General features: G+C 35.4%; 1 protein-coding gene across 2 annotated transcripts in view; it reads right to left on the bottom strand.

Moving 5' to 3' along the window:
* LRPPRC (leucine rich pentatricopeptide repeat containing) overlaps window positions 1–22,889 on the bottom strand; it is a 92,557-nt gene that overhangs the window by 18,642 nt on the left and 51,026 nt on the right. For both annotated transcript variants that reach the window (XM_055816207.1, XM_055816209.1), the window contains exons 25-30: window positions 22,231–22,337; window positions 9,731–9,799; window positions 9,376–9,466; window positions 6,824–6,966; window positions 6,624–6,711; window positions 1,868–1,991 (exon numbers count right to left, since the gene is read on the bottom strand). In XM_055816207.1, the coding sequence (XP_055672182.1) occupies window positions 1,868–1,991; window positions 6,624–6,711; window positions 6,824–6,966; window positions 9,376–9,466; window positions 9,731–9,799; window positions 22,231–22,337 (622 nt within the window). The remainder of the gene's footprint in view (window positions 1–1,867; window positions 1,992–6,623; window positions 6,712–6,823; window positions 6,967–9,375; window positions 9,467–9,730; window positions 9,800–22,230; window positions 22,338–22,889) is intronic.

Genomic DNA, 22,889 nt, shown 5'->3' with positions numbered 1-22,889 from the left:
GCCATGGGTACACACACAATCACTATTTCAGCGAATAATTTAAAACTTACAGACTTTTGAAAATGCTTAATGTAAGCATCATTTTGCTACTAGAAAAAAAGATACACAGATAAACAACATGAACACTGCCAATATGAAGCATTTTCTGTCTTGGTGCAACAATGAGCTGTTACAGGCTTCTTGGAATGTAATTATCTGGTATTTCTATGCTACAAGATGGAATATGAGAGTTCTGAAAAGCACAAGGGTTATTATGATAGTTGGTTTTGACCAGTGACCAAGAATAGAACATTTTATTAAATCCTATTTTCTTTTTTCCTAAATACCTCAAGATTCAGAGGTTTAGTCCTTTAAAACATCTCCAACCTTTTTAGTATTTAAAATTTTTTGTTCATTTTTTCCCTGCATTTTGAGTTTACATTCTAAAACACTTATGTAAAGAGGGAATTCTGAATCATCGAAATACTAGGAACAAAGTCACCACCTTCTTACTGCTCCTCCAATCTGCAAATTACTGCTGATAACATGCAATACTTTGTCCTTCTTCCTTAAAAGTGGGTTTGAGCCATGGAGCAGGGAAGCAGTCAACGCATGTAAAAATCTTCAGCAAAGTTTCAAACTTCTTCCCTGAAGAATCTTTCAATTAGTCTTTTGATATGTGAATGTTTTATGCAAATGTTTAACAAACTACCTAAATTTTATCAACATTCTTTGTACTCCAAAAACATCTCCTTTCCATCTTTTGTTTACAAAGATTTACCAGTTACTACCATTTCATGGAGCTTAATTTGATAAACTGTTTTAGTTTTTCCCTGATAAAAGCCATATATCCATCAAGCACAAACATTCCTTATCATAAAGCCCAGTTACTGAGAGCTATTTGAAAAAACATTACTTGTTCTTCTGAATGCAGAGCTCAAGTACTTTTTCAATGAAAGACATTTCTACAGCCTAAACACTTTTAAAGAAACCATGAAAATAATAAACCCATGGAAATAATATAGTCAGGAACTATACTGTTGCCAGACATCAAAAACTAAGGTGATTTTAAAAATTATTAAATTTTTACAGTGTCTATGCATCACAGAAGTTACCTACAGGCACTTTCAAATTCACTGTATTCAGATAACACATTGATGACAACCACTGGTTCTTGTTTTAGCTGAAGAAACTGAAAGACTTAAAATACTTGATTTTTTGTTGTTCTTACCTCTACATTGATGAGTAGTTACACTTCTACTTTGAAGCCTACAACCTGACTAGAATACACATTGCAGGCAATAATTAAAGCAAGTGGGGTACCATACAACTCACTAAAGGTTAATTCAATTCTGGTGATTCTAACGATACATGACAGCAGGTTGGATTTATTTCAGACGTGTGAGAGTTGGATCTAAGGTTTCTGGTCATCTCCTAGCCACTGGCATCACAGTCAAATGTACCATTTTGCATTTGGCAGGCAGCCAGCTGCCAGGGAGCGTGGGTAGGGCAGGACAGCAGCAGGGATGGGCACTGAGGGGAAGGCTCATGGGCAGTTAAGTGAAGGAATCTTGTCTGTTTGGATGTTGCTCTAAAGAGGAGAAGGCAGACTGCCAGAAGGGTAGACTTTCAGTTCTGATGCCAAATACATTTGTTGATACTGTTAGTTGAAATGAGTTATTAGCAATACACTGTCACTCTAGTACCTTTTTAATATATGGCATATCGCCCTACGAAACACCGGTGTATTTCTTACGATAGCTCCTAATTACCAGTCATGACCTATTTTTCCATTGAAAGATACGGATTTACCTGAAAATGATCCAGAAACTATTTTAAAACATCCTTCCCGAACAATTAAAATCCCCCAAATGCAGAAAAGCCTTACATGTGTTTCACTTCCATGGCTTCTTCAAGACAATCCTGTGTTAACAGTGCATTTATAAGGATGCTGTAAGAATGATGATGAAACTCATTCTTCCCTTGCATATTCAGGAAAATACTGTAGGCCGCTAAGAGTTTAAAAAAAAAAAAAAAAAGACCAAAATGAAATGTCATATTGTGATGATGTTGATCATAGAAGTCACCTATTCATCAAAGAGGTCCATCTTAAACCTATTTATCCTCTGCTTACATCTTTGAGCCCAAAGCTATTGGTCACAGCTTGTTCAAACGTGCTTGTATACAACAATCAATTGACGCATACCTCCACAGAACAAAATGCTTGCTATTACTCTTTTTCTATATGTGGCTGTTGCTTAAATACCAATGCAGCTGGTTAGAAGGGGAAGACTCAGGATTTTTAAAGCAACACCTAATTCTGGGGTATACGGTTACAGTGTCTGGTGCATGATCACAACAGCGTTTAACAAATAATATAGGAGGTGATTCCAATATGGGGAGATCAAATTATTTGGTTACGACAAGATTTATACAAAACATACAATTTACAAATATACAGATATTTAGCAAGTAAACTACACTGCATTTGTTTGACTGATTAACAGTTTTATTTCATGCATTCACAATAACTGTCAGTGTATGAAAAGATGTTACCAAAAAGGGGGAAAAAATGATAAGCACACTTTTCAGTCATTTATTTTTCTGAAACAAGATTATGCATCTATAAACATGCAGCTAAAACTGCCATCCAGGCTGTAACATATGCTAGAAAGCTATGCTATGAACCACAAATGATATTCTACGCCTAAACTGTGACTGCATGTTTCATTTAATGAAACTGAAAAAATAATCCCTTTGCTAATTCAAATCATAGCCACAATAACCTTTAAAACTTTTCAGAAATACTTGGACTATCACTACAAATTTCACAGCTAAGTGTTTTTTTTTTTTCCTTATACTTTGAAAGTAAAGACGATGACAATTGTTTTGAATCTCACTGTCACATGAAATGTCATACTAACAGCACTTACTACGGTGTGCTGCAGAGGCATTCCCTAAACCAAAACTTTTGGTGCGCCTTTTGGATTGACTCTTAAACTTCTTCAACCAAAGAGTATACATAAAATCCTCCTGAAATGTATGCAAAAATGACTATGCATAGAATTTATTTTTTACACACCAGAAACTCTTACACTGAGTTAATACTTAGAATTAACATTGCTATCCATAATCTACTTTGGATGCTTGCAGCTACGAGCAGAGGTAAATGATAAGAATATCACAGTGAAAATTAAGTCTACTTCTGTGTAGGTGAGTTTCACATATACAAAAGAGACAGACACACACAAGAGAGAAAACAACTGATGCCTGACATTACAGTAGTGATTGCATTGTCACCCAAAAGACCAATGACACAACAACAGGACGATACAGGAAAGATCTTGAAATCCTCCACTATGTTTACTTGAAACTCTAAGGTTAAAGCTTGGCCTATTGCAATGTGCTGAAATCTCTTGCCTGCTCATATACTGTACACCAATATTCATAGAGTATTTAGTGGAAAAGACATTTTCTCTTCCAGTTTTCTAAAATCTGAGGTACCAGTAGACTAGCAATCACATTCAATAACAACCAAACCCCTTTTGCTGATATAATTTATTACTAGTGTAACTAATTATTTACAAAAATAGAGCTGACTGGTGATAGCTTTGTTCTTTCTGCTCATGAAAGCCCCCTTATATTCTATTTTTTAAAGCCAAAACCTCTTTATGTTTGGAGACCCCTACAAAAGCTTTGCTGTCTTCAAAACGCACTAGGATTTCACCCTGTGTTCTAATATTGCTTTCCATTGGTGGGGCACAGAAATGGACCTGGCCACCAGTGGATATGATGTCAAGCACGTTACCATCAATTATTACAATCCGCCAAATATAAAATCCATTTCTACAAGGAAACATAGATTCTTTTTTTGTAATGACTACTCCAATGAAGAACTAAAAATCCTTGTGCGTTTTGTTTTCATGTTCTAGGATGTTTTGTTGTATATGTCAGTACTGACCTCAGAATGATTATCCTGTTCAGATTATTTGCTTAACTATGTTTTGCATCAGTGCTAGTAGCATGTTTGAAGCATACCTAGATGAGACTCAAATCGAGACATACGCCTGATCAGGTATTATCAGCTTATTACTTCTTCATATGGCATCTAAAATTACTAAAGTATATTAGCATTCAAAAGAGAAAGTTCTTGGTTTCAAAATCATATTGTGTTATACTAGCTATTTCAAGTAGAAAGATTTGTTAGAAAACTGACAATTTGCCAACAAAGTCTCAGTTCTCAAGACAGTCAGATTTGTTTCAGCAATTGCAGCTCTCTGGGCTATGTGTAACATGATCCCCCAGGGGCAAGTTCTCACACCAAGGAATCCAGATAAAAATAAAAATAAGATTTTGCAGAAATCAAGCACTTCAAAGAACAGATTTTCACAATTCCATGTCAGAGTTAAGTTCATTAAATTAGTTACATAACTAGATTAAGTTAATCTTTTTCCTATCAAAAAGCTGATGTTGACGAAAAGTTGTATTCTGCCCTATTTACATAGATATCAAAATTGCATCATACTGTTATATAAAAGCAACAACTTAGTTTGTATAGTTTAAGACAAAGAGAACGGTTTCCCAACAATTGTCTTTTTTCCCTTAATTCCCAATAGCTCTAGACCACCTCCTCTCAAATACTGCACCTTTAAATAAAAGAATACACAGAAATGATTTACTGATAAATTCACAGTATCAAATGTCATCATAGTCTCTTAGCAGTTAAGTTTTATATTTTTGTTTTTAACTAGTCTCCCTGCAAGGTCCAGGGCATGTTTAGTTTCCTCCTGCTCTCCGGATCATTTATGATATCAAAGGCAAAGGACACTTTTCTAGGAATAATGTTATAAAATGCATTCCATTGATTTTGGCTGGTTTTCAGCTAAAACATTTCTATATTTCTCATTTTCTTTTGATTCCTAAAATTTACCAGTATTAAGAACTTCCTGAAAACATTAACTTTATGACTGACATAATGTACAAGATTCTTAAATTCATACACATAACATGAGATTGCATTCCCTATATACAGAATATCTAGGCTTCACTTCAGGTTTTTAATCATTGCTCCTGCAACTGAATAACTGTACAGGGTCGTTTCACTAACAACAGAAGTTAATTGTGTGAATGACTGACAGATTCTTCTTTTAAAAACTCAAATCTTAAAAATCTGTACATCCAACCTGTAAAATACACTGATAACAGAAAAAAATAACCAGGTATCTTTTTCTATTTATGTATTTTCCTCATTCAGCAAAATTATTTTTTTAAATTCTGTTTTCTAATCTGCTTTCAAGTGACATAGCTAATTATTTGCCATACTATAGGCAAAGAAAATCAGGATTTCTGGAATACTCAAATGCCCTGCACCTTAGCAAATGCTAGAAATGGACTGATTTCCTCCTCCCTTTGAATGGTTCACTAATGCCACTTCTGACTCTGTGACCCTGCTTTGGGATGAGATGGATAGGAATGGATTTCCAATGATTTAAACACAGACCAAGCCAAATGACCTGCACTGACGTACACTCCTCCTTCCTATATACCAAAGCAAACACCCATGTATAAGTTAATTCTGTGTTTATCTGAGGCAGGGAAGTTTGCACAGACAAGCTATTACTTTTCCATTGCAGAATGGATCTGAAGTGATCTCTCAATAAGACTGTTTCATCTGTGGGGTGGCACCCACAGGCACAGGGATTTGGAAACAACGAGCTGTGGGGACACATTTTTATCTTTTGTTTATAATATGTGTATTTCTTTCAGGGAGGAACAACAGGAGGAAAAGTTTGTGAATTCACAGGGAAGGAAGGACAACTTCAGATGTTAGCTGTAGAGAAGCTAAAGACACTATGCAACAACACATGGAATCCTCCCTTCAAACAAATGAACAGCCTTGTCACGTCAACAAATAGATGTAGAAAACAGAGTAACAGATAAAAGACAGGTAGGAAGACAACAATGACTATCTCCATAACATAGTCCCATCTCATTTTATCTCAACTATTTAATTTTTTTGCCAAATCTATAGCTTAAATAAGGTACCTGAAGTATACTTTGGAATCATCTAATCTTTTTTCAACAGCTGGAGCCAAATACAAAATCTCTGAACAACTACTTTTAATAGGTGATTGTCTTCCCATAAACCTCTCCCAGCTATTTCACTTGCTATTAATGTTTCTTCTTACTACACTTCTCATGTCTTACAACATAGAACTTGTGACTGAACAGCTAGATTTTCTGGAAAGCATAAAACTGGTATTTTAGCATCAATCCTGTAAATATAATTTCTACTGTTTAATGGATACATTTTGAAAGTTTAGAATATAGTGTTAACAGCATAAAGTGAACTACAGACTAGCAAAACTTCAGTAATTTTTAAATTGGCAACTTCACTGCAGACTGGCTTTCAAACATGCCTTTAGAAGTCAGCATTTCCAATGACACTTTAAATATTTTAGCACATCCTTCTCTTATCAGCTTCTGAACCATAATATTGCCAGGTAACATTAACATGTACCTTTCCTCCCTAACACATTAGCAAACCAACAAAAAGCAGCACCAAGCACCTGTTACTCTGTAGTTAATCGAAATCTTAAAATTAATGCTGAAGGGGAAAAAAAACTCAGTGATTTTCAGGTTACCTTTTGCATTGTTTTTTCTGCAAAGCATCCTTATTTTTCTTTCTTCCACATTAGAAACACTTAAACTTCGGGTATCTTCGTGTCTAACCTTTAAAACAACCAAACTATTTCAGAAACTATAATATTATCTGTTAATATTTTTCAATAGAAAAAAATATATTGAAATGTGTTGTCAGTTGGTAAATTTAAACTCCAATTACCTTAGGTACCTCAAATGGAACAACCTGACCATTTTTCTCAAGTATATCAGCCAGTAACAGTAGCGTTTTCTCACGAGGAACAACATTTTCTTCTTGAATTTTAGTCCAAACACCGTCAGCCTTCTTCCAGTCACTGTTCTTTTCTGAAATAAGATTCAAATCTTCAGATAAAACACACTTAGAGTACACATACATACATATTGAAAGCTATTCAGAAAAGTTATCTTTGGAAAATAATGTATTAATCATGTCCTTCTGCTTCATATTATCATCAACCTGAAAAGTTCAAAAGTTCTAAATTATTACAAAACATTAACACTCTGAGGTAGCATGCCTAAGTTCCACTCTGAAACTCTTGAATTGAAATCCCCTGATTATGTTGCTACCGTATTAGAGCAACTACATCCCAGAAATTTGCCACTTTCAAGTCAAAGAAGTGTTCTAGACCCTCAGGCTCTCATTTTGCTAATGAAAAAACGCATCTCTGGCAACTGTAAACGGTAAGCTTTCTGAAAGAGAAAACCTTAATAAATTGCTACCAAATTCACAGAATAATTCAACTGTTTTCAACAAGAACAGCAATTTACATACGCATCACTGTATATAACTGTAAATAAATAGAAAGCTGGACTTTGTGAAAGAAAAGTTAATTACTATTTAACTACATACAGCAGGTGGCTTCCTGTGCCTCCTATCATAAGTTACCAGAATAGCATTGCCTTCTGGTTGTAGATACTATTCACAGCTACTTAACCACAACTGCTAGCTGTTATCTGTCCTTTCTGTGGTTTCATTCAGAATCCCAGAAATGAAGAGATGCAAGGCAAGAAGGCAGATGATGGAATGAATCATTTACACTGCAACATCTCAGCCTATTAACAGCACTTTAGCTCTTCAGCTATTCTTCCACTGTTCCACAGTTAAGGAACTTCAGCTGGTCTGTAGCTCAAGCTCCACTGGACTAAATCACAACACAAGGAAAAGCTGGAGCAGCCACCTGGAAGCAGCATGGCAACATTTCTGATCACGGCTGGGACTAGACCGTAGATTATTTTTTTTTTGTAAGCCTAAAACAGATCTGAAATGATGGCTTAGGTGCACAATGACAACTCTCTACTGTACCTGTGCATGGGGCAGCTTTGACAGATAATATAAAATGTTTGAAAGCCAGTATGTGCATGGTTTTTGTCTTTTACAGTGACAGAAACCCACAAACGTTTTCCACTTCTTTGAATAGACGGAATTGGTTTTGTCTTTTGAAAGAAAACTGAACATTTTGCATGACAGAATTTGATAAATTGTATCTTCTTAGATTCCCTTCCTAGCAGGCACACTGTCAGCCTTAGTCACTGCCAGAGGTGAACAGGATGAGTGGAGAAATAGGAAGGCTCCCCCCGGTAGAGACAAGCTTGCTCTTCAGGCCTACTTGATTTTTGATGGTGAACCAGTATGTGCAAAGGCAGAACTGGGTAACGCTACAGTGTGGTTCTGAGGCTCTCTGAAGTATGCTGAGGAAATGAAAAGCAACAAGGTTCTCAAGCTGTCTCTGGTCTTTTTTTTTTTTTTGGTGGAAGTACTCATCTCTTCGGCTTGGGGTGAGTGCAGTGGGGAAGAAGGAAGTCTCTTTCATTACCATTATGAAAAAGACAGTTCAAATAGTACTTTATTTAGCATTAAAAGATTACTAGTTCTAGTCAATGAAAAATATACATGGGGAATGGCCTAAAATTACTTAATGCTCAAATGTAATTTTCACATAACCAAACTATCAAATTTCTTTAATGGCTCATTAATACGTATCTATCTACACATTACCAAAGTACACAGCAATCCCTGTAATGCCTTTTTTTCGTCCCAATGTACTATTTAGTGCTCCATAGCCAATCTTCAGACAAGATGTTTTTTTCAAGGTAACTCGAACTAGAGTTTCCAAAATTTTTATTATGATACAGTATGGTACACTGAATAACAAAACCAGCAGAGAATGAAAAATACAGGAGGAACGAAAAACACTGCAGATACATCCTACACTAAGCCTGTAGCATAGAAATTAACATTTTAAGAACTGTTCCATTCCTATAAATGATGCAAAAATTAAGCTGTGGCTGGTGAAGAATTGGCAGATTTTTTTTTTTTTTAAATGCACCTTTCAGAAGCAGACCCAATTACAGGAGACTCCAGCTCTTTATCAGTTATGAAGATACAACAAACAAGCAGTTTTTCTTCTTTAAGCATCTTAAAAACCAAAATGGGGTAAACTTTTAAATTAGCACATAAGACATAGCATGGACTGGAAGACTTGTACTTACATAAATTCTATGGGAGCATTCAGGTCTGCAGGTAAAAAAAAAAAAAAAAAAAAAAAACACACCAAAAAAATCCTCACCCCAAAATCCCAAACTGTACTCCTCCCTACCCCCCAATGCTTCAGAAACAGTACCCAGGCTAGTTTCATATCAGGGCAAAACTACCCTCCAATTCAGGGTTATTTCCTATCTCCAACCACAAAAGAAAACCGATTACAACATGAAAGAGACCACAAGCTCACTCACCACACAGCTGAAGCAGGTAATAGTACATCTCATCTCTATCACATTCAAATAGATTTTGAGTTAATTCTACAAAGTGTTCCAAAGCCTCCATCTTTAAAAAGAATGAAGAACATAGTTATAACTCAGCCAAACAATTACTTCTGTATATATGTGCACTTACATGCTCTGTGCATTCAGCTAAAAGAATATTTCTGTTAAGAGTATACACCAGGATTTACACAGAGCAGTAGGTTCACCTCATCAGCCTGTCGCATGTCCTTTCAAAAACATAAAAATCAAGCAATGAAATATTTCAAAACAATTTTTCTTGGAATATAATGACAGTTACATAGGAGACATCATACAAGCCACATACCTTATTATTTGATATACACTTTTTTGCAAACCACTGCAGCCTTGCAGAGTGTGCTCTCAAGCCAGGAGTCTGTAAAATATTTCCACAACAACACACACATTACTTCACACAGAACATTACATGAGGAAAAGTAAACATAGTACATGTATTCATAATAAAAGTTCATAGTTTTTGAAATTTGAATGAGACTACAAGCTCACAAATAATCAGGTTAGGTTGCCTTTATGAGAGAATTGAAAATTGCAATAATTTTGTTCAAGACGTTTTCCTTTTTGGTTGAACACTGCCAAGAGAATTAATTTAAAATACACTTCAGATGAACAGAAATGTTAAATAATTTTTATCACCACTGTAACAGAGTATTATTGTTATTACCCACAGTAATCCTTTGTATTACTCATAGCAAAAAATTACACCAAATGTTTCCAAACTGTCTTCACAATGAAATGTTCCTATTCAAACCACTGCAATGTCTTAGCAAGTAGAAAACCATGCCTGTGAACCTCAACATCACCATTTGGTACCCCTCCTATGCTAACATTAGCCATTTTCTTACAACTATTAACACTTAAAAACAATAGTGTTTTATATGTTGACTTCTCTTGCTACTGCTCCGTAAGAAAAATATGAATTTACAGAGCAGTAACTGTCAAAACTGAAATGCACTGCCAATGCAGACGCCAGGTATACAAACCCTAAGGCAATTCCTACCCCAGAAGAGAGAAAAAGCTTACTCTTAAGCATGTGTACATGGAGGAATTGATGCACAATAGTCAATATGCCATAGTTATTAATTTTCCCGGGTTTGAATGCTTTTGATCACTTATTCCTTTGTTGTTCCGAGCAGGCTACAACCTGCAGAATACACATCCTCAAAAAGATATCAATCTTTGGGAATAGACTGTATAGACTACCACACTGCCTTCTCAGCACCGCATACCACAATCAAAATATGGGTTTCTCCACTTGAATAAATTCTTAAACATAAGAACATGTTACAGGCTTGCTAGTACTTAAGTCTGACATATCTCAAAAAATGATTAAAAAAAGAAAGCCTGTGTGCAAAGCATCTGTCATTTTCACCTCCTACCCTTCCTTCTCACAGAGTACTTGGATTTACTTTGTTTATACTCTCTTGTTTTAGCACAGGGATCATTTACAGAGAGGATTCTGCTTTCATTGCAGGTGTCCAGATTCACATTAAAATACCTCAAAGTGATTCCGAGGAAATGTCTGTTCATTCTTACAGAAAAACATGTTTTGACTCTTGAAGGCTTTTAGCTGTTAATATTATAAGAAATCTACTGTGTAAACGTGAAGTACAACTTCAAGAATTTGAACACTACTTTGCATAAAAGAGGCAGTCTGAACAAAAAGCAGTGAGAAATACTGAGTCTCAGCTCCAAAACAGTGGAAACAATTACCATTGAAAATGTCCATTTACCTTCTGTCTTTTTAACACTGATTATTTTCTTTTCCCACATTATCCAAGCACAGAATTATCACCATTACATCTTTCTGAAATAATTCAGCATACACTAGAAAACCAGCATGCAAAACTTCAGTCAAAACTGTTAAAATTTACTAAATACATAAGAAACAGTGTTCTGCAGAGTAAATGTTAGGCCATATAATCCTACCAATCATCCAAACCATTTTACGCAATCATTTTAAGGTTTTCAAAAAATAGGGCCTTAACCCCACAGCTCTTCAACATGGAGCATCTTCTCTATGTATTTAACTGTATTATAAAAATAGTCTCAACCTAAAAGGTTACAGAAAAATAGTGGCTTCTCAACCATTCAAAAGTGGTATATGTAAACACAGGTTTGCTTTCCAGGTACTTGCTTTTTTTCATTAGTTTTTCTTTTTTCTTTTTTTTTTTTTTTAAAAAAAAGAAGTTATTTATGTTTATAGGTACCTGTTCAGTGCTTTTTTTAAGAGCTACCAAGCAGTTTCACATAAAATATGCCGAAAACTAAGTCAAGAATTAAGATCTTACACAACAGGCTCTTGAAAATGAAAAAGAAAAAAGTATGTTGCCTGCATTTGTAGCTAATCCTCTTTAGGAAATGGTAAAATTCAAATGCTGAATTCACTTACAACTTCCAATATCATTGTTGATCCGAATGCCAATGAACTCAACAGCTCCAAAGCTACAAACTTTTTATAGTAAATCCTTTCCTGTTCAGAAATGATTGATGTGTCTGTCACTACAAGGACAGCTGAGTTATACAACAGATATCCTTGTGTTTCATTTTGAAATTGAGAAGTGTTTTCACATACTGCAGGTCTCAATCATCAAAAGAACATCTAGGTCAGATTAACTAAATCTCCAGGGCTTGCCTGATAGTCCATATTTGTAGCTTATCCCTTACCATCTTAGGGAATTTTAAACATTGCATTAGCAGGAAGCAGACTTTCTACAACACAGCAGACTAAAATACAGAATAAAAACCTGCAACGAATAAAATTTAAAAAACTGTTATTCTAATTACTCTTCCAAATTCCAATTTACAATTTTGATCTTGCTTGCTTCAATAGACACACAAAAATCATTATTGAGTCTTAAGTGTTTTGTTGTTTCTGGTTTTTTTGTGTGGTTGGTTGTGACTTTTTTGGTTGGTTTTGGTTGTTGTTTCTTTTTTTCATTTCTAAAGACAATCACTCCTTTAAAGAATGAAGCAACCATTGAAAGTCTCAAGCAATTCATGCAGCATATAAACTAAACATGGAGATCTTCTGGCTTTTACATTCCCTTGGAATACAAAAGCAATGCTGTAACAAACCCAAAGGTTCACGTAGCTTGTTAACCTCTCCCTAATAGTGCCTACAGGAGAATATAATATGACAGAAACCCCAGAAATATTCCCCCCTTTAATGCTCTGTGACTCTCCAACTACTAGAGGTTCAGTGGGTCACAGTTTCTAGCAAGTGGTTTCTCTTCCATGAGCTTTTCCGGTTACCCTGGGAATCCCTTAAGATTTAGCATTCTTAAGATCTTTTGGCAAAGGGTTGCCTCAGCTACCTTCTGCACAACCAAAATACTACCATTTTTTGTTTGTTTCCAGCCTAGCTTCTACTGGCTTCGTTTGATTTTGTACTGGAAGACAATGCACAAGTGATTTTTCTTTAGCATCTCTATTTCACGTTAATTTCATGAGTGGTACATATAATAATTCATTGTTTCTTCTCCAGACTAAGTAGAACACAGCTCCTTAGCTGTGTCTTCTATAGAAACCATTCCATATTTTGAACACCTTTGTTGCTGTCTTTCTGAGGCTCAACTTACAACCCTACACTAATTTACTCATTGATTCTAAACCTTCACACACAGGTAAACTAACCAGAAGGGGAAAAAGTATGCTGCATCTTTAGAAGAACTCTTGCCAAGGAGCACTCAAAAATCACGTGAATGCAGCACTCCTAACATACTGAAAGCATTCGACTTGTTCTCCTCCTTCCTAGAACCAGTCACTTCAGGCAGGTGATTGAAAGGGTCCAGTCACCAGAAAAAATCTTTTCTGTACTGAAGAATTTTATTTGAGCTAATTTCTCCTTATTACAGCTGAAAAAACACTGTCCGGGAAAATACTGACCTGTCAGATGGGAATCTATTCAAATTTTTTTCCAGATTTTTAGATAACTATAAAAATATTCAAGCTTTTTTTATATTAGTGTTCTGTAACAGCTACTAGACCAATACTCTTTTTTTTACTTCTAAAAATACTTTTATTAGAAGTAATTTACAAAAGACATATGGAAAAAATTTACTTACTTCTCTCTACTTGCCTGAAGCAACCTTTTTCTCTTTAAACACAAAACTTACTTACAGAGAAAAACCACAACATACAGACCAGAAACCTTATGGTATTATTCAAAAAGAAGAGTTTCAGAAAACTAAGAGTTGAGAATGTCCCAAAACACTACCACTTTTGCTACAGCTGGCTTAGAATGCCTAATTATTTGAAAGCAAGCAGAAGTATTCTTCATTTGGTGTATCATGAGAAGATGGATGACTCTTGTTTTAACCTTCCAGCACTGCACTTCCACACACTACTCGTGTAAGCTGGCAAAATAACTTTACATATCCCAGACAATTTGTTCTAGCCTTTCATGGTGTAACTTCACTATGAATAATACGTTAATTCTACCCATTCAAGTTTAACTCTGCCCTCCATACATGTTGTATGTTTTCTTCTAAATTCTATTTTCCTCCCAAAGTTTGTTCTTTGCTGAAGGAAACAGTTCTATTTTCATCACCAATCCAAACATAGCGGAAAGAAACAGCTAAATTTTATGAACATCATCTGTGCTGCACTTTCTGATGCTGTTTTTTCGACAGGTAGATCCATTCATTCCTCTCTTTGCAGCTGAAAAAGCCAGTAATAATAAGAGACAGCTAACGCTGCTAAAGGAAGAAGAATGTTTCATGATGAGTTACATCAACAGCCACTACAGACTTATGTTACCAGTACCAGAACCAGTTACTGAGATTTAGATGCCAAAGCAATATCTTGCAAGAAAGTGCGTTACTCCTCCAAACAGACAGCCTTGAACAGACAGCTATAAGAACTGATGTATGTCATTTCTAACAGCTCTCTCTAACATAAGCACCAGTGAAAACAGAACATTTGATGGCAAGTTCTTAATTTAAAGACAGATTTTTCCCTGATTCCACAAAAACGTCTACGAAAATCACAAATTCCAGGCAGCTTCAATGAAGCCTGGGTATTTTTGCATGGCAGCTTACTTGAACAAGTTTTTTTACAATATAAACACTGTATGCTATGGTTGAATCTTCCCCTATGTTAAAACTCTTGGCAGAAGTCCTCACTTCTACTAAGCAGTAGGTGTACTACTTAATCAGAAAGTTGAAAAAAATACGCAGATATAAAGTTTCTGTACCTTAGGTAGCCATCCAAGTCTAGTCAATAGATGAGATGAATATAATTCTTCCATTTCTGTTATATTTTTGCCTCTTATTAAATAAGCAATCTGTGTCAAAAAGCATCTTTCTGTTACAATTATATCAGTTATCTAATAAAATACATTACTTCTCTAGCTTGGCTTTTCTTTAAGTCATTGTATTACCAGGATGACACTAGAGCTACATCTGTCTATGGCAGGCAATGCAAGTAATACTCCTCCTACAAATTAATTTCCCACCTCAAAAAAAGTTTAGCTCTTCTGGATTTCCAAAAGGGTTTCTTTGGTGATGACATGGAAAGATCCTCATTCACTTTATTTTTTCTACACAAAAGAAAACTTTGTGAACAGCTCATACCCAACATGGGACTTCTCTAAAAAAAAAGAGTAATTGTTTTTGTTCTTTATAAGCAATTTTACCCTAAAATAAACACGACTAAACAGACTCCAACTCCCACAACACTGATTTATTTAATGAGAAGCTCATCTGAAACATCCAAACACTTGCACAACTTTCTGGGCAAGGGACAACTGTACGAAAGCTTGAATACAATTAAATCTGTACCTTCAATATGCGTACTTTTTATGTTTGATAGCAAAGGCAAGTACTCTAATGCAGCAGCAGAGTTTTGAAAATCATTAATTGTTCTGCTGCAAGTTATAACTTCAAACCCTACTCACTGAAGTGTATATGATATTTTATTTGCTCTACCAGATACTTAATGAAAGACATAAAGGGGCACCCATCTGCATATATATCCTCCCTAACTCTCTTGTTGGGAGTGATTAGAATTCAAGCTCATGCTTTCCTTTCTGCCTATCCTACAATCACCCAAGGTATCAACTAGCCTACTTCTGCTAGGTTAATTTTTACATAAAAAGCAGCAGTAGTTCATAATAAGAAAATAAAAAGCTTACAGTCTCCACTGGGAAAGCTTTTACTGTCCGTCTGTGTTTTTTTTCCTGAAGTATGTATTTGCTGCAAAGCTTCTGTCAGTTACATAGTTCACTGACTTTACCGACACGATTATTATCTGTTGAGTAACTATTCCTGATTTTATTATTTCACTTGAAACAGGAATATATGCTTCTTTATGTTAGGCAGATACTGAGAAAAATGTAAGGAAACCTGAATATTTTCCAAAAATACGAAAATAGAAACAGAAAGAGCTTTACAACTTTAGCACTGCTCATGACAACTAGACTGATGTGTGTTTAAGCATTATTGGAACATTCTACATTTACCAGTAAGTTTCCCAAGATAAATTATGCAATATATATATATATGTGTGTGTGTGTGTGTGTGTATAATCATTAGACAGTAAGAGAACTTCACAACAATAATCATGCTGGAAGAAAAGATGACATCAAAGATAAGCAAAAAACTCGCTCAAAACAAGATTCTCAAGGATGTTCCAGACTCAAAATAGAGGAAAAAATTGTTCTTTGTATCCTAACGTGGTTTTATGTTGGATGATGAATGAAAAAAGCATTATAAAACTCAGCAGTATCCTCCCTCTAACACAAAGTTCTGAAGCCAAGAAAGGATGCACAGCTCTTGCCACGATTCCACATTCCAAACATATTACCCTCTCCCTTTCTGGAAAGAATTTCTTTAGTTGTCACGTCCTTTACCAGATCTACTTATTTGAAACATATTCCTCTGCTTTATTTTAAGAAAGCAGTACTTCAGAACTTCCAAATAATGTGGACTGAACTATCAAGCACCCTTTTTTTATTAAACCACACACACATGCATGGACACAAAATCCAACTTCACTAATAGTTGTATCACAGTCCAGTTTCATAAGGAGAAGCAATGCTTTTATTTGACTAACAGGACTCAATAGTAAGAAAAAACCCAAATCTTTTCTTGTAATTATAGGGCTTGCATGTGTAGGAGCTCTTCAACCTTTCCCCTCCCTCTCAGTTGTATACAGTTACTTTAATAAAAGCTATTACACCCCCTACAAACTACTGCTCAATCTCAGACCACCATTATCTAATACAATTTGCATTCAACATGCACAAATGTTTAAATTTTGTTCTAATTGCCTCCATTCTTTCCTTAACAGCACCAAAAACAAGCCTCTGTAGGTAAATTCAGACACTAGATACAACCATCATTAAATTACACATTGAAAAACACTAAATCCTGCTGTCGCAAATCAAGAAAGCATCTTCTCCCCATAGTTCATCTCCAACATAAAATCAGCAAGACTCAATTTTATGATGCAGACTCTTTAGGAAAAAAAAAACAAACCACAATCTGGATGAAAGAAGGTTGTAATCTCTCAATATCAAGTAGAAATATTCTCGTTGTTTTTATGGTAGATTAAATCCAATGGCAAATGGTATCTTGAGGTCTGCTGACAGTGGATGTCACAATTCTTTGCTTAAATCTATTTACCTCCTGAATTAACTTGACATCTGTTGATAGATATATTCCTGCACACTAAACTCACCCAAAACAGTTCTTTTGTCAGGTCTTGAATTTCCGCAGCAAATGTCTTCCATTTATTCACACTGGAACACATTTCATTAAAATATTTCACAACTGTTTGTCCCTCAATTCATCACATGAATGCCTTGAGATATGTGAAATATGGCATGATATATTTAACTATTAAATGTGAATGATAAATTTAGCATAAGAGCATAAGATGAGTAAAATATCACACTTAATTAAAATCTGCTTCAAACAATTCTGAAGCCATGCACTATGCATTGCTATTTTCAAAGGAGGTTCCCCTAGTGGTAGCAAAGCTCTACAGGCTGGTCTAATAAAAAATTTTGCCATGCAGTTCTGAGATCCTTCCCTATATTCCAAACACAGTCATCCTTTCCTAGCCTTCATCTCCAGTAAAACTACAAACACATGAGAAAGAAGAGCTTTTACTCTTTTCATTGAAAAAACAATTTTAACTTAATAGCTGACGTGATTTGATCCAGACTGATTTCAGGAAGTATCTGTTAAACAACAGAAGACAACTGAACATCTCTACCGTAAACTCCTAGTTCCTAACAAAGGAATCCATCAGCTCCTAACTAAAAATGCCAGTGACCCGATACCCTTTGTTAATGTGGTGCTTGTTTTGGTTTTTTTACAGAAGTATTTTGCTGTCCAATGAAATATAGCTTAAGGTGTAACGATTTTATCCATACAGCGCGCGCAGAAATGGATTTAACTTCAGTTTAAAACCTTGCATACTTTAGCCATAGGTGTAGAGCGCTCATTTCTACTTCATGAACACATGGTTTAGATCTTTGCTAAGCAGATTCATAGAAGGGCTTGCTTGAACCTCTGCTGCAGGACTGTTTACAGTACTTAAATATTTAAGTTTTGCAATTCTACCAGGAAGAGCCAAGCATGGACATGGGCTTAATTAAACATGGATTCAGAGAGTACTTTGATAATTGCATTCAGCATGAATAATAAACGAAGGAAAATGGGCAGGTCTACAAATATTCAACCACCATGCAGATAAGACAGCTGCAAGTACGAACGAGATCTCAGTATAAAATTCAGAGATGACCACATAATTACAATTGGACCAAAATGATGGACAACAACTATAAGTACTACAGGTAGTGAGATTTTTAAACCTCCATGCAGCATGCAAACAAAACAACAGAACAACAGATAAAGGGAAGAGGAAGTAGATTCCTCCAAGGTGGTGCAACATTCCCTTTTTCATTCCCACTCTCATGGATGACCTTCACATCAGTCCAGCTCTCAACCATCAGCCTGATCAGGTCAATAAAGTGGCGATCAACAACTGAGTAAACATAAGGGAATTCCAATTGTCCAGTTCTGGCAACAGGTAAGTAAGTACCTGTGGACTGGCAGGATTTGGGGGACTAGGCTCTAGAAAAATCTCCTACCATTTATATACCAGTCTTGCAAGAATATTAGGCCAAACAGCTCTTCCAGACTCTCTGATCTACTATCTGGAGCTCTGGAGCAACACATAAGAAGAATTACATAAAACCTCTCTCCAGGAGAAAATCTGATTAGATGTTTTCAAAGTAAGACAACATTTTACAAGATAGGTGAAGAAAATATTATTCTAGCAAAGTACTTTTAGCTTAATCCTAGATACTGAAAGTTCATATCACTTTCTTTTAGCCTACATTAGTTTTAATGTAGTTTATTTTACTCATAATGTCCCACCCCTGAAAGTGTTCAGGGCCAGGTTGGATGGGGCTTTGAGCAAACTGGTCTAGTGGAAGGCGTCCCTGCCCATGGCAGGGGGGGCTTAATTTTACATGAAAAACAAAATTGAAGGAAAAAAAGGCAATTAAACTGCCTTTCCAAGTAAGGGGAAAAAAATCTTAAGTAACTAGAGCTAGATTTGATGACATGCTGTGCCACTCCAAGGGAAAGCAAGCTAGTATGTGACTTTACGGTAAGGGCCAAGAAGAGAGATGTGCCAACTTAGTCTGAACATGATCAACTCTGAAGGACTCAAGACAAAAGAACTGAAGACTAAATCATGCTTTGATGTACTATAGCACCCAATAGTAGAACTTGTTTCCAGCGGAAAACAAAAGAGCATCTACCAGCATAACTTCAAGGGCTCAAGAATCTTCAGGTACAGCTAGAATAAAACAGGCTACCTCATTTGGAGGTATTGCCTCTGAGAGAGGTTTTCTCTAGCTACCTGCCACAGAACAAATGAGAAGAAACTTTCAAAAGCTTAACAAGGCAATCCAGCAATCCAGCAGGCTGTTCCTTTATCAACCAACCTCTGTGCAGCCTTAGAACTTAGCTGCATTTCTGCCCCCAGTCTTCTCCATCACAGCTTCTCTTCCACTTATCATTGCTTCAACAGACTCTCACACCACCGAACTTCCACGTGCTTCAGTTTACTTGTTCTAGCACCAGTCAGGGGCACTCTTTGCCTCATCTCCTTTCTATTCACCTTTTGCAGTCTTTTATACTATCATTCTCTGCTTAGTCTTGCTGTCCTTCCAGCAAGCAGATGAAGCCCCACAGCTTTCAGCTTTCTTGCTATGACAATATCCCACAACACAAGCTCATATACACACATATATGCATGCTCAGCATGTGTGACTGGATAATGTAGATATACAACTCTGATGTCATTTTTATAATCTCACTCAAATCTTACCCTTCTTCCTTTGCCACTACTGTCACCTAGTCATATTTTACCAAAGACTGAGATTTAAGACTTATTTTCTTATTCCTGGGGCTTTCAGTTTTAAGTTTTCAAAGCAGCAGCTGTCATGAAGTTTCACATAAGCATCTAGTGTACATGTGATCTCTAAAAATAGCAAAAGCCAGCAGAGGCAGTGGTCTCCAGCAAGTAACACCCCATTTAAATGGCCATATCCTCCATAACCTACAATTCCTTAGTTTCTAAGATTTTTTTTTCCAGCTTCATTACTGTGCTTTTAGATACTCTATTAACTTTGTATATTCTCTCAAAACAAATGGTATCACTGAAATCAATTGACCACCACAATCAGCAATATATGATAAAAGCACATGCTGAAACATAATCTATCTCTAATACGCAATAGCATCTGAAAAGAGAAAGCAGTACCAATTGATCACCTTCACTGAATAATATTTCACAAGAAAGGAAAATAGAAAAACAATCTGAGGTGACCAACAAGAGAAGTAAATTTACTCGTAAAAACCACTGGTCTAGAGAAAAGGATACACATACACCTCATAATCCATCATCCACATTATAATGACTAAGGCTTCAACTTCCCAACAAACAAAAAAAGCAAACAGTAACTTGTTTATGGTTCAAATCTATAAAAACTATTTTCTTCTTTAGTAAAAAAATCCATTTTAAGATTTCTCCCCCTCTACCCCTTGTCGAGTTCTTTTTACAAAAAATACTTAACCATCTTGTTACATAATAAAAGCATACTTGAAATATAACACACCATGTAGTAATTGATTTTGTGCCACTTCATCCACTAGTAAAAATACATGCATGCTAATCCTAGCTAAATTCCTGAACTCCTAAAACTTTTGGAAGTTAAAATCTCTTTTTCTCAACAGCATGCATATACAAAGCTCTAATTCATACCTGAGAGAAGTTAGGTAAAAGCAAGAAAACCTACTTCAAATAGCATAAAAAGCCAGAAAAACTTCCACTTAGTCTCCAGATACAGGTGTTCAGATTTATACCAAAGTGTGCGTCTGTGTTTGCTAATAATTTATGATCAATCACCAAATACTGACTATTTGCAGAGATCATTTAGCATCTATTATGAAATTGACAAGTTTCAAAGTCCCAACAATTTGATAATTGATTCACTATCCTATTCTGATAGTTCTGGCTGCTGAACTGTAGTCACCAACACAAGTTTTGAGAAATTAAATGCCAGTATCAAAGAAACAGCTGCTGAATCACATCAAGCACCAGTTTTACTCATTTAGCTTTAATTTTACTTCCAAATCAGATTTCATCCTTTTATCTCCTATATACTTTAATCACTATAAAAAGAACTCAACTCCTCAGTGTCGTCTTCTGTCAGATACTGTTATTTCTATTTTTCTGTATTATAAGACTCCGAGGTCCAAAACCGCTCTTAGAACGAAAATACCAGTGCTTCAACGTTGTGCTTAGCAATTTCCACACATCCTGCAGCAGGACAGTATTGTTCCACCACAGACAAGCAGATCTTCAGTTAAGTTTTTTTTTAAATGAAAGAATTCTATTAGATTCTTCAAGTAGGTATAACTGGTATTTCACATATTCTAGGGGGAACGAGGGAAAAAAGCATACTTTGTCTTAGGAAGAAAACCCCCATAATATTAGGTTACAGAGTTGTGTATGTATATAACACAAAAATGATGAAGACAAAGTATTACTTTTTTCTTCAAGACGCCTCCTCCCACACATTAACTGGGAAACTTATGCAGCATTTTAAAAACATACAACTGTGTTAAGAAGAAAAATAATCACAATCTGGGCAGACTCTGCAGCTGCCCCTTTGACTTATCAATTTCAGTAAGCACAATTTCAATCAAGTCTAGATAAAATATACTAATCCTAAATAGACCAAGTTTGTCACCTACCACTTCCTATAAGCTGCTTACTATCCTGAAAAAGAGAGAGAGAAGAAATGCTAAATTAAATGCCAAACAGTAGCAGACAGCGCTTGTTTGGCTGATTAACTTGTAGACAAGCATTACAAATAAATCTGAGCATGGTCTGCAGCAAATTAAATTCCAGTGCTTTTAAGAACAAAGAATTCCTTCGGAAAGAGGATTAGCAACTTTACACCCAGGAATGCCAGTTTAATTTAATTGTTCCACAATCCGATATTTAATATGCAAATATCATTTTGATATATAACAGCGAATTTGAAAAAGTGAGGAAACAATTTCAATATACAAGACTGTCTCTCTTCTGAACTGTAATTATACAAAATAAAGCTGGTCGAGGGTGGTTTTTTTATTATTGGATTGAATTCTATTAACATGAATCAGAACAAGTCTAATTAAAGGTTAAAAACTTTAAATGTTTCTAATTAAGAGTCTAAATAGCCGCATGATTAAAGTACTATAGTTAAAATCCCACCTCAATGACCCTCCTGGCCTCTTTGTATTTTCCTGTTTGCAAGAAGGCAAAGAAGAGATCATAAAGAGCCATCATGTCACCATATTCTCTGCTTATAAAATCTGAAACTAAAGAGAGTAAAACTCATTAATGTACTAAATATATTGAAGCATTTTTTAATATATATATACACACACATATATATATATTAGATATTCTTAACACTAATATTTTCCAAGCATCACAAAACTCCCAAGACTAAGCTATAGGGAGACAAATTTTGATACATACGGAATAATTACAACATATTATCTGCGGTTGAGAATATTTAAAATGTTTTTCTATTTATCTGCATTGTACTTTGCATCACATTCAAGAAAACAGACTATATATTGGCATTCTCTACTGCAGAGATTTCTTAACTGCACAACTATTTGAAAAGCAGATGTGTTGTTATACAATTCAGTTGTTTCTCAATAGCAGACATAACTAGAATACGTATCGGCACTAATCTGAGAGCTTGACACTGTATTACCCAAACATCAGGATTCTTCTACAGTTAAAATTTAAATTTTCAATCCAAAGAATGCAGGCATCATTTAAGTGCTTTGAAGTTACACATATAAACATAAAACATTTTTTTTTTCTTTCAGTTGAAAGAAATAATATACAACTCCTGG

Source organism: Falco peregrinus, chromosome 11, assembly GCF_023634155.1.
Source record: "Falco peregrinus isolate bFalPer1 chromosome 11, bFalPer1.pri, whole genome shotgun sequence".
NCBI classification, from domain to species: Eukaryota; Metazoa; Chordata; class Aves; order Falconiformes; family Falconidae; genus Falco; species Falco peregrinus.
The sequence above is the reverse complement of the archived record's forward strand: the minus strand, read 5'-3'. Positions and strand labels throughout refer to the sequence as shown.